At 34.8% G+C, this 12,927-nt stretch overlaps 1 protein-coding gene across 2 annotated transcripts in view; it reads left to right on the plus strand.

Annotated features, from left to right (window-relative positions):
• Rock1 (Rho associated coiled-coil containing protein kinase 1) overlaps positions 1 to 12,927 on the plus strand; it is a 111,455-nt gene that overhangs the window by 57,283 nt on the left and 41,245 nt on the right. The window contains exons 10-13 of one of the 2 annotated variants that reach the window (XM_028759484.1): positions 891 to 1,050; positions 4,268 to 4,328; positions 7,783 to 7,871; positions 12,047 to 12,095. In XM_028759484.1, the coding sequence (XP_028615317.1) occupies positions 891 to 1,050; positions 4,268 to 4,328; positions 7,783 to 7,871; positions 12,047 to 12,095 (359 nt within the window). The remainder of the gene's footprint in view (positions 1 to 890; positions 1,051 to 4,267; positions 4,329 to 7,782; positions 7,872 to 12,046; positions 12,096 to 12,927) is intronic. The other variant, XM_028759485.1, reaches the window with a different exon arrangement.

Raw genomic sequence — 12,927 nt, forward strand, 5'->3', positions numbered from 1 at the left:
AGACATGCACCACCTCTGCCTAGCTTTATACTTAGATGTGCCCTTTTCTATCATATTCAAGCTCTAGAAGATATTAGAAACATCAGCTTCACATAGTGTTTTCTCGTACTAGATAGAAGCCCTCTTAACCACTCCCCATCATGTATGATTCCCTTCTCCTCTTTATTTCTAGGATAACTAAGAAATAATCTTGATTTTCGGTTTTCTCTATAGCAGATTAACAACTATAACAATCCAGTACTTAAAATGGATCTTTTTTAAAAGTACACTTTGTTGTTGGGCAGTGGTGGCGCACACCTTTAATCCTAGCCCTTGGGAGGCAGAGGCAGGCAGATTTCTGAGTTTGAGCCCAGCCTGGTCTACAGAGTGAGTTCCAGGACAGCCAGGGCTACACAGAGAAACCCTGTCTTGGAAAAAAAAAAAAAAGTACACTTTGTTAAGCTGTATGTTCTGAAAATTAATGTATGCATTCCCAAATGCTTTTGAGAATTTTAAACTATGTTGTATGTAGCAAATCTTAATTTTACTTGTAGCATTCAACTTAAGCTTGAAACATAAGTAACTACAAATACATAGTTTTCATTTAATTTTGAAATGTAGTAAATCTTAGTATTGTAGAATTTAATGCATTTTATGTTGTGATCCACAAGATATTTAGAAGCAAGAAATCATCAGTATTTAGTATGGATCCTGTTTGCTTGCTTTAGATGAAGTCTGTCTTGTTGCCCATTTGTCTAACTAGCCCTGAACTCCTGGGCTCAGCACTCCTGACCAGCCTCTTGAGTAGCAGTACTATAGGTGCATGCTGCAGTGCTGGGCTGCTATATCTTTGTGCCACTTTATTTGTATACTAAGTTTGTAAAGAACAACTACTTTCTTTTTGTTTTTAGCTGTTGCACCAGTTGTGCCTGATTTAAGTAGTGACATTGATACTAGTAATTTTGATGACTTAGAAGAAGATAAAGGAGATGAAGAAACATTTCCTATTCCTAAAGCTTTTGTTGGCAATCAGCTACCTTTTGTAGGATTTACATATTATAGCAATCGTAGGTAAGTACACCAAGCAGTAATTTAGGGGTAAGTGGCAATTCTTTTATATTCACCATGTTTTCTTAAAGATAACTAAATACTGTTTTTAAGTAGGTTTGACAGTATCTAAAGTTAGATTTTTATAGCATACTAATTTTTATTTTTAGTATTTGTTATTTGAGGTTTTTTTCTTAGTCTCATTCATGTTAAGAATATAGTTTTTCAAGAAAATCTATGTTGAATTATGTAGCATATCTTCAAGTGAAAATAACTGATGAAATAATTATTTTTTTTAAAGATTTATTTATTTATTATATATGAGTACACTGTAGCTGTCTTCAGACACACCAGAAGAGGGCATCAGATCTCATTACAGATGGTTGTGAGCCACCATGTGGTTGCTGGGATTTGAACTCAGGACCTCTGGAAGTGCAGTCAGTGCTCTTAACCACTGAGCCATCTCTCCAGCCCGAAATAATTATTTTAATACTGACATTTCAGTTACTGTTTTTATTTAAAGAGTTAGCTGCTCAAAATTTTTGGAACAACATAGTACATTTATCTAGCATTTGATCACTGTATTAATACTACTGAAAGCCCATAATTTTTAGGTTTTGAAAAATTAGGTTCTTCACCCAGCCGATACCTTGTTCTGAAAGGTATCTCTACTCCCCCTGAACACCCACGCTCCAGTGTCATCCCCTTCCCCGTGTCCTGCCTTTTTGTGTTTATAACCCCTGTATGAATAAGTAAAAATTACGATTTGATTTAAAAAGAAAAAGAAAAAAATAAAATCTATCACTGTAAAAAAAAAGAAAAATTAGGTTCTCCTTCCCCCTTAAAAAATGAAACATTTAATGAGCATTGCCGTGAACTGTAACATACACTAGTACCTATAATGTTACGTTTGACAACTGTACAGTTACAGTTTGACAACTGTAGCCTTTTATGTTTCCATCCCCTGAGGATGGGGACAACTTACCTAAACTCTGAGTTGTCATAAAGGTTATGTGAATATAAAACAGTAAAACACAATTGTGCTTTGCATGAAGTAAGCACTCAGTGTTAGTTATTCCTAACTGATAACATCTAATGTTAGCTTCTATCTTTATATGTACATAAGGTATACGCTTAACCTTTAGCGTATTTCATTGTGTTGGGCATTCATCCATTCAACAGATATTTGATCATTTGTTCCTTGTCACATGGATGGTTGTACTATGGTACAGAATATGATACAGTACATGTCCAATGAGGAAAAGAATTAACTTAGAATGTAAGTTCTACTTAACACAAACAGGTGCTAGACCAGTACCATGCAACAAAGCACTTCTGGTTTAAATCTGCACACCCGTTATTTTTCATTGTTTGAAACTTTTATTGATTTAAACATCAATTTCATTGTTTTAAACATCAACTTATTTTTCATGGTATGGTTTTAAATATTTGACTTACTTGGGGTGATTATTAAATTTGAATATAACTAATTTTACGTTAACGAGTCTTATCATTTAAATCAGAACTTTCATAATGATAGATTTGAGTCTACTGTAGAAATCAAGAAGACAGTGTAGTCCTGCCTCCTAAACTTACTTCCCCAAGATTTACTTAAAACTATGCTGGGCACTGGAGCAGTATCACTACCAGCTAGCTCACACTTGAGCTTTGACCATGAAAAAACCTACTCAGGGGTTAAGAGCACTGACTGTTCTTCCAAAAGTCCTGAGTTCAATTCCCAGCAACCACATGGTGGCTCACAACCATCTGTAATGAGGATCCAATGCCCTGTTCTGAAGACAGCTACAGTGTATTCATAATAAATAAATAAATAAATAAATCTTAAATTAAAAGCCTACTGGTTAATCTCTTCCTTCTGACACATAATACTGTATCTACTTTATGTAAATAGGAGGTCTTGTAGATAGATTTTCCTAAAGTCTAATATTTATATGTTGATAAACAAGCTCTAGTATTTTTGTTTTCTCTGTATGGAATGGAGTCTAGCAATTACTTTATGTTTCTTCTATACAAAGTTAATCATTAAACAATTTGTACTACATTATCATGCACTTCATTGTATTTTCTGATTTACCTTTATATTCGTGCTTCATGTTCCTAAGTAACGTTTATATTTTTTTAAAATAGGATATATTGTGTTACGTATCATAGTCTTATTGTCTAATATAAGTATTTTTTTTTTATTTTATATGTATGTATGTAGACATGGGTGTATGTCTACCTAGACCGTGTATACAGTAATGTAGTGCCTTTTAAAAGTAATGGCTTATAACATAAAAAGGTGAAAATGCAGGTGTTTTTCATAAAGAATAACAGTTGGGCATGATGGTACATATCTATAATCTGAACACATGGAAGGCTGAGACAAAAGTTAAGAGGCAGGTCTGGGCTCACTACAGTTTCCCATTGTACATATAGTGTATCTTATTCTGTACTTATTCTGTTCTGTATTGTATAGTGTTGACTATACAAGTGACAAAGAGCAAGACTCTGTCTTAGAAACAGTCAACAAAATATTTACTAGTTTACTATAATCTCAACTGTAGTTAAGTATGTATGAGGTAGAAAACTGTGAATCCTGAAATCCAAGAACTCTTTATTTCTAAAGGGTAACTATAAAACATGATTATCAAAATACTTTGAATATTCAGCTACATTCCTAAAGACTGTTATAAAAGTTATTCAGATGTCCACATTTTATGTAAAAGAAACACTATATGCAACACAAAGAGCTCTTGAACACAAGAAGACAAAAGTGGAGAAGATATGGATAGATGGTGTCCTTGTATTTTTCCTTCTGCCTTCAGAGAGCCTTTTACTATTAGTTTTGTAGAATGCAAGTTATATAGCATAATAAATCTGGAAAATTCTCGCTCTGTCTAGTTCAGAGTCCTTGGTGGGATTTTTTGGTACTATGGAACTTCCTGGTACTTTTGGGTTTTGTGCTATTTTATAGCAAGTCTAAACTATAGAAGTCAGAATTCAGTGAAAGAGCATAAAGTGTGTTGTTAATGTTGTATATGGAACCCTTCTTTCTCATGATACTAAGATTGAAGAATTCAGAAAACAAAGCTAAACTTAGAATTAAAATTAAATGTACTTAATTTTTAAAAAATTAGCTAGTGTAACGCTGACCATAAAACAGGCACATCAGTGCTTATTGTTTGTTACTCTATATTAAAAAGCTTTTTTTAAAAAATTCCTTACTCTCACCCGATAGATACTTACCTTCAGCAAATCCCAGTGAGAACAGATCTAGCTCCAACGTGGATAAAAGCTTGGTAGGTATTTGTTGCTTTCAGTTTGGTTTTTATTTTTAAGTTTACAGATAATGTATTTGTGTGTATGATATTGTAAGTAAGCATATGAATTGCTTGTGAATGTGCAGTTAGTATAGATGTTTATGACACTTAAGTCGTTATCTGCTCTTCAGTATTTCTTACCTCAGTAGTAAATGAAATTTTATACACATATACACATGTATGTATATATATATGAATAGTTAAGAAATTATAAATTGCTACTGATTAACAATTATTATTCTTTAAGTCATCATTCCAAGCTGGAAATTGTATTAAATGATAACTATTCATTTCACCACCTTCTCCTCAAGCCCTAATAACTTGCTCTACTTTCTCTCTGTTTCTTCTACTATCCTCCTATACATAAAATTAGATACTAGACACATTTTTTTTTATGTGACAGGCTTATTTTGTTTACTTAAATTCATCCATGTTACAGTATATGCTAGACATCCCTTCGTTTTAAAGTCTGAATAATATCTTAGTGGACATTTTTATCACATTATGTGTATACATTCATTAAATGAAAAGAGTTAATAAAGGGATGTTATGCTGCAAACATCAATCAGACAGAACAGTAAAGGGTGAGAAAGCACCTTTGTGCTAACAGCGGTGGAAAGCTATTGGTCTTATACTACTGAAAGCAAGGAGAAAGTTTGGCATGATAAAAGAAGAACACAGAATGTAGAACAAGAGGTGTTGAGAGAGTAACTTGAAAAAACAAAACAAAAAAAAACCAAAACAAGAAACAAAAACATGAGAGAGTAACTTTATATCTCCACCTTTCTTGTAGTTTTGTTATTTTTTAATTTTTATTATTTTCCCTTATTGTCTGAGACGAATAGCACAGCAGATCCAGGCAGTGTAAACAGTAGGTTTTATGACAATAGTAGAAGGTAGATCTTTAAGACTGAAAAGCCGTTGGGAAAATAGAGAATAACTAGTATTGCCAGCATAACTTAATTTCTTCATTCTTTGGAATTTGTTATATATAACAAATAAGCATATTATTGAGAACTTGGTATGTTCTAGTTAGAAATTCTTTCTGTCGTTCATGTGACTGAAAAACAAGCCTACCTGACTTCCTTCCCTCCTTCTAAGAATAATTATCTTGTTACCCTTAAAATATCTTGTATACACAAGACACCTTTTTTTTTTTTTTTAAATTTTTAAGCTAGGGTTTCTCTGCGTAGTCTTTGCTGTCCTGGAACTTGCTGTGTAGACCAAGATAGCCTCAAACTTACAGAGATCCACCTGCCTCTGTCTCCTGAGCGCTAGAATTAAAGGCATGCACCACCACTGCCTGTCTCACAGATGGTTTTATTTACATTTGTTTTGTGTTGTGTGTTTTGTGGTACTGGAGATCTGTCTGATATAAACTCGACTACTAAGCTATATCCTCATCATCTTGATTATATGCTTTTAATCAAGAAGCAAAGGAGTAATAATTATGTTTTTTAACTGTTTCTTACAATTTTTTTCAAGATTAAAAAATTTTAATGCATATGTGTATATACCTGGGTGTATGTTGGTATACCATGTGAGTGCAAATACCTGTGGAGGATAGAAGAGACCATCAGACCACCTGGAACTGGAGCTACAAGTGATTGTGAACTGCCTGATATGGGTGCTGTGAACTGAACTCTTGTCCTCTATAAGAGTAGTAAGTGCTCATAACCACTGAGCTCATTTGAAATGTTCTGTGTAGCTCTTACTGGCCTCAAACTCAGTGTCTGGTTAAAGATGAGCATGAACTTTATCTTTGTGACCCTCAATCCTGTGTGTTGTCATTCCTGGTATGGGTCACTTATATCCAGTTTATGTGATTCTGGAGAATAGAAGCTAGGCTTCATACATCCTAGGTAAGCAGTCTCTGAACTGAGCCATTTCCCCTATAGTATTCATTTATATTTTACTTGGTTTGGTTTCTTGAGGTAGTCTCAGATAGTTTAGGATGGCCTCTTACTAGCTATGGTAACCATGAACTTCTAATTTCACTTCTACAGTGCCAACAGCCATTTTTTTTAAGATTTATTTAATTTATATGAATACACTGTCGCTGTTTTCAGACACACCAGAAAAGAGCATCAGATACCATTGCAGATGGTTGTGAACCACCATGTGCTTGCTGGGAGTTGAACTCAGGACCTCTGGAAGAGCAAGCAGTCAGTGCTCTTAACCGCTGAGCACCTCTCCAGCCCATCCCAGCAGCCATTTTTAAAAAGCAGATACAATTCTTTTTCTTTTAATATATTTCTTCTTAAATATAAGAGAATATATGGTAAAAGAGAAAGCGAGAAGGGGGAAGGAACTATGCTAGTACTCTTTTCTGTTCAGGTCATTTTTAAAAATAATATTTTTTATTTGTTTGTGTGTACACGTGTATATGCAGAGGTCAGATTCAGTATCTTTTCTATTGCTCTCCACCTTTTTCTTTTTTTCTTTCTTTCTTGTTTTTTTTTTTTTTTAGTTTTTCGAGACAGAGTTTTTCTGTGTAGTTCTGGCTGTCCTGGAACTCACTCTGTAGACCAGGCTGGCCTCGAACTCAGAAATCCGCCTGCCTCTGCCTCCCAAGTGCTGGGATTAAAGGCGTGCGCCACCACCGCCCGGCTACTCCACCTTTTTCTTTGATTCTACAATCTCTCCCTAATCTTGGAGCTCAGTGATGAGCTAAGCTGGCTGACCAACAAACCCCAGGCATCCTATCTCCTCCCTGTCTAGCACTAGGATTATAATCATGTGCCACCATACCCTCTCCTTACATGGATGCTTGTATGACAAGCACTACTGATGAACTAATTCCTAGTCCTAGAATACTAATTATTTTAGGATGTCAATATTATGTTACAAATTAGAACATTAACTGCTCAAGTTTTATTGTGCATACAAGGATCATGGTCCTACTCATTTCTTAAAGTTTGATATGAGTTAATTCCTTAGTGATATTTTATCTTGTGCTGTATTTGATTTTTTTCCCATTATCAGATATCATATTTTCTTCTCTCCTTTTTGTTTGTGCTAAAATGCTTTCTTTCTAATTTCTTCTCCTTTAGGCTAATTTTTTCATCTGTTAGATGCACCTTAAAGCATTTATATTTTTGGTAAAATTAGAAGTGGCTTCTTTTCTTTAGAACATTGTATAGGCAGTCTTACTAACACTACATTATAATATTTTGGGCCTATGTCTTTGGGTTATTGTATATTCTTAACTGTTATATAAAACGTAAAAATGTATATATTGAGCTAATATATAATGTTTTGATACTATGAATTATGTACAATTATTGAAAAATACAAACTAACATTATTCAGAAAGATAAAGGGTTGAAGTAAATAATCATATTCTAAACAGCCATAAAATGTTAACAAAAGGTGTTACTTTTAATTTCTCTGAACGTTAGCAGTATGAAGGATTTTTTTTTTTAAATTAAAGCAGGAAAGTTTACAGAAAACAATCTACAAGCTTGAAGAACAACTGCATAATGAAATGCAATTAAAAGATGAAATGGAGCAGAAATGCAGGTAAGACTGTCCTTCAGTGATACTCTCTTCTATTAGAAGTTAGGTATGGGCCGGGCGGTGGTGGCGCATGCCTTTAATCCCAGCACTTGGGAGGCAGAGGCAGGCGGATTTCTGAGTTCGAGGCCAGCCTGGTCTACAGAGTGAGTTCCAGGACAGCCACAACTATACAGAGAAACCCTGTCTCGAAAAACAAACAAACAAACAAAAAAAAAAAAAAAAAAAGAAGTTAGGTATGTATTTTAGATGTATACTCTGTCAACACCTAGTATATGGAAGATCGGGATATCAAAGTTGCTACTTATGCACCTCCATTAAAAGTGTCTTGGCCAGAATTGAAAATAATACCAATGGCTTGTCATGTAGATTGATAGTAGAGTGGGTACTTAGCATACACATGGCCATGGCCCTGAGTTTGATCCCTAGCACTGCAGAAAGAAGAGTAAGGAACATTTGCGTTGTTGGCATTAGGTACATATATGTTTCCTTCAGGCTTTTAAAAGTTAGGTACCACATTCATTATGTTTCCCTCCATTGTGTTTTAAGTAGCTAATTGAAAGGAATTTCTGAAATGCAAAATAATCTTTTGAGCTAAAATGACTAATTTTCATACTTCCACTGAGATGTTCGTTTTGCAGTTTTTTTTCCTGGTTGAATCAAATTCTTTTGATAACATATTCATAGAGTAGAGTGGTTCTCATCCTGGAGATTGCAACGCCTTTATGGGTCCAATGACCCTTTCAAAAGGGCTGCGTAAGACTATCCTGCATATTGGATATTTATATTCCAATTCATAACAGTAGCGAAGTTGCAATTAGGTAGCAGTGAAAATAATCTTATGGTTGGATATCACTATAATAACGTGAGGAACTTTATTAAAGGGTCACAGCATTAGATGGTTGAAAATCACTAAAGTAGACGATGATCAAAGGCATTTTTAAAATAGCCCAAAATAATGTTCAAACTTATTAGCTATAAATAATTTTATAGTTACATTTTATGACTATTATTGAGTAAAAGAAATTGTAACAGATGGTATTGGGAAAACTTGAGAGTACTAAAGGAATAGGAAATAATCAAGATGTTTTTTCCTGCCTACCTTTCCTGATATATTATATAGCTAACTGTATAATTTAAAATTAAAAAGAAAAAAAATGCAATAAACAAACAACTGAAGCCAGGATTTGGTAGGAATTTCTAAGAGTAAAGTATAGAAATAAGGGAAGAAAAGAGTAGATACAAACATACAATTACAGAGACGTTGCTACTTTAAAAATTTAGGGGCTGTAAAGATGGCTCAGGGTGCTTACTACTGTTGCAGCCATGTGTGGCTCACAACCACCTGTAACTTCAGCTCCAGGGCATCTGACACCTCCTCCTGAACTCTGTAGACATCTGTGCTCAATTGCATACAGGCATATATATATACATATTTTGAAATAAATCCTTAAAATTTTTAAACAGAATTAAAACTTTGTTGATAACGGGTTTGAGGAAGAAATCAAATGGCCAAAGCAGGTGATCATAGGAAAGTTTGTAACCTCAAGAAATGGAAATGACAGACTTAATCCCAACTCTTTAAGAGACTGAGGCAAGAGGATTAAGAGTTTTCAGCCCAGGCATTCAAATAATTTTAATTTCATTCATTTAATAAAGGTTTTGGGGGCCAGAGAAATGGCTCAGTGGTTAAGAGTACTGACTGCTCTTTCAGATGTCCTGAGACATTCTCAGCAACCACATGGTGACTCAACCAACTGTAATGAGATCTGATGCCCTCTACTGGTGTGTCTTAAGATAGCTACACTGTACTCACCTACATAAAATAAATAAATCTTAAAAAAAATTTTAGTTTGTGCCAAATAATGTGCATACCAACAATATAGTATTAAATCAAAGAACATATAGTCCCTATTTATGTGGAGCTTGTAAACATTAGGGAAGATAATGTAATTATAGATTAATATGGTACATGGTAAGTTAGGAAGAATAAAATGATATAGTAATGTATTAGAAGAACACCATGGTTGATGGCTCACACCTGTAATCCCAGCACTGAAGAGGTGGAACAGGAAGATCACAAGTTCAAGGCCGGCCTGGGCTACATGTATAAGACTATGCCAGTTCCCTCAAAAAGGGGGGGGGGAGAGAGAAGTGGGGGGGAAGAGGGAAGGAAAGGAAGGAAGAGAGGGAGGGAGGGAAGAAGGGAGGGAAGGAAGGAAGGAGGGAGGGAAAGGAAGAAAAGAAAAAAAATGAGGATTTTATCATTAGATTCCTATACCACTTTATTGGATGTTTTAAAAACCCAGAGCCAAAAAGTTGGGTGAGAGGACTGAAGTGGGAAGAGTAGAAGAAAGAGTTAAAGTCCAGAAATTACACATATGTGGAGGCCTTGTAAGGGAACTTGATTAGCTGTTAGATAAGAAGAAAAGACAGAAATGAGCCTGAGAAAGTAGGGACACTCAGCATATTAAAGGACATTGTTTTTGACAAACTAAGGGATATGAAATTTACCTTAAGAATGGTGGAATTACTAAAGGTCATTAAATAATTGAAAAGTGATTTTCCGTCATCCACTCACTAGCTTATAGGCCAGGTAGGCATGGCACCTGCCTATACTGCCAGTTCTGTATAGCGAGTGCAGAGAGGGATCCTCTGCATTCCAGTACTGCCTTAGTAGAAAGTGGAGCATCATCAAGGAAAATACCTTAATGTCAACTTTAGGCTGCCTCACTCTACTTACACTGTGTACCTGTACACATGTACATGCCTACAGATTAAAAATAACTTCTTGGGTAATAGGTAGCACTTGACTTTTCCATTTTTTAACCTAAGTTGTTGTTAAAAAATAAAAGGAAGATTAGTCAAGGATAATTCCCTGTTGATATAAAGTACTTGTACGTTCTAGACCAAAGGGAAATTAGTATTGAAGGGAGCTGTATAGGACTATAAAATTATTTTGTTGCTACATCATTAATATGATTTGGTACTGTTGTGGGTCATAATGTAAATATCTTGATATGCTGCGACCCCAAAGGGGAAATTACCACAGGTTGAGAACCACCGTGTTAGAAGTCAGAATTAGCTTAGAGACCATTGTGGTGGAGATAATGCAGTTTGGATAGATCTCAGAATTTTGCCTACATTGCCTAGTGCATTTACTCATTTGATGTATGCCACTTATCCCATCATTCACGTAATCTTTTATGATAGACTGAGTGGCTTTTCCTTGATAGCATACTGTATTAGGTAGTTCAGAAATACTTTTTGGGGGTTAGGGGTTCAAGTCAGGATTCCTCTGTATATTTTTGACTGTCCTGGAACTCACTCTGTAGACCATCTGGGATCAAGGGCACATGCCATCACCACCTGGTAGTTGAGAAACTTACAGGAGAAAAAGTTACATTTAAAATTTTTTTTTAGTAGCATTGTGTGTATGAGTGCAGAGGCGTGCATTTGTGGGGTGTGTGTGTGTGTTTTGTGGTGTGTGTGTGTGTGTGTATGTGTGTGTATGTGTGTGTAGGGTGTTAGACTGGGTCCCAACTGAGATCGTGATACATGCAGCAGGCACTGTTATTGCTGAACCATCCTGCTGGCCCCAGAGTTTTCTTTTTCTTTTTCTTTTCCCCAAACATCAATCTACAGATAATAGACTGTAGTTATGATTTTTTGCCAATAGAAGTCAAGATGTTTTCCAGTATTGATATTGTTGCATTATCTATCTCAATTATATTCATCAATACTTTGAAATTATTGCTACCATACCATGCCAATTAGTATATTACAAAGGAAACACTGAACTATACATGTTTTAAAATGTTTTATCTGTATTTCAGTATAGTTGGCACCTTTTAATCTTACATAATTTGTGTGCCTTAAAAAATATATTTATCACTCCACAGGAGCACATGTCTTCATTAGACCTGCCAAGACGTATCCATCCATCCATCCATCCATCCATCCATCCATCCCTTCTTCCCTCCCTCCCTCCCTTCCTCCCTTCATCCATCCATCCATCCCTGTATCCCTTCTTCCCTCCCCACATCTCACTCCTCCCCAAACACACACACAAACTCACACATTAGGTTTTAAGAAAGTCAAGTGAAAAAGATTGTTGATATTAACACTGGGTAATGGAAATAAATGGATTTATAATCTATTTTTTGTTGTTGTTTTTACAGAACTTCAAACTTAAAACTAGACAAGATAATGAAAGAATTGGATGAAGAGGTACTTTTTAATCTTTCTAGTTTACTAAGTACACGTTACACGTAATTTTTCATTGTGTCATTTTCCCCCTTTCACTTTGGTATGTTTCTAGAGGCAATTTCATTTTGAATCACAAAACATAATGAGAGATTAAGATGAAAATTTTACCTTAGACTCCAGGTTAAGTTTACAGATTATACTTCAGTTCCCTTTATACAACTTTATTCTAAGACCATGTTGAAATTTTAGTACATAAATTTCAACTTGATAGTTGAAAAACAAAAAGCCAGCAAGAGATCAAAAATAGAAGCTGCAACTTTGTCAGAAGGGCAGACTGGGAAGAAAAATAAGAAATATTTCAAATGATTGATATACACATGATACCATATGATCAGTGGGGCTTACAATTGAGTTTAGAAGTATTTGTGTTTTCTATGATTTCCTACCAGCCTGGTTTAATTAGCAGAGAAACAATATTTCCTGATAGATGTTTGTGCAAAAATATATGATATATTTTTAGTCTTAGTTAACTTTCGATTGTATGCAATTACTCCCTTAGGCAGAAATAGACAATCTCTAGTCTTCTTCTAATGTAAAATATCCTTTGTCTTTTTAGATTTAATCTTTGATAAATTTTATGTTGTCCTGTTTTTCTTCCCTGTGGTAATTGTATCTGTTAGTGATGTTTTTCTCTTTAATTTGTGACTTTAGGATATAAATGTAGTCATCTAAAGATCATGACAACTTTTTTCCATTAGCCTCAGTATGAACTTAGTCTTAGTTAGCATTTGGTATTTCATTCTGATTGTTTAAGGAATCAATCCTAAATTCAGATAAACTGTATGTTTAAGTT

Source organism: Grammomys surdaster, unplaced genomic scaffold (genome assembly GCF_004785775.1).
Source record: "Grammomys surdaster isolate TR1022 unplaced genomic scaffold, NIH_TR_1.0 126298, whole genome shotgun sequence".
Taxonomy (NCBI): Eukaryota; Metazoa; Chordata; class Mammalia; order Rodentia; family Muridae; genus Grammomys; species Grammomys surdaster.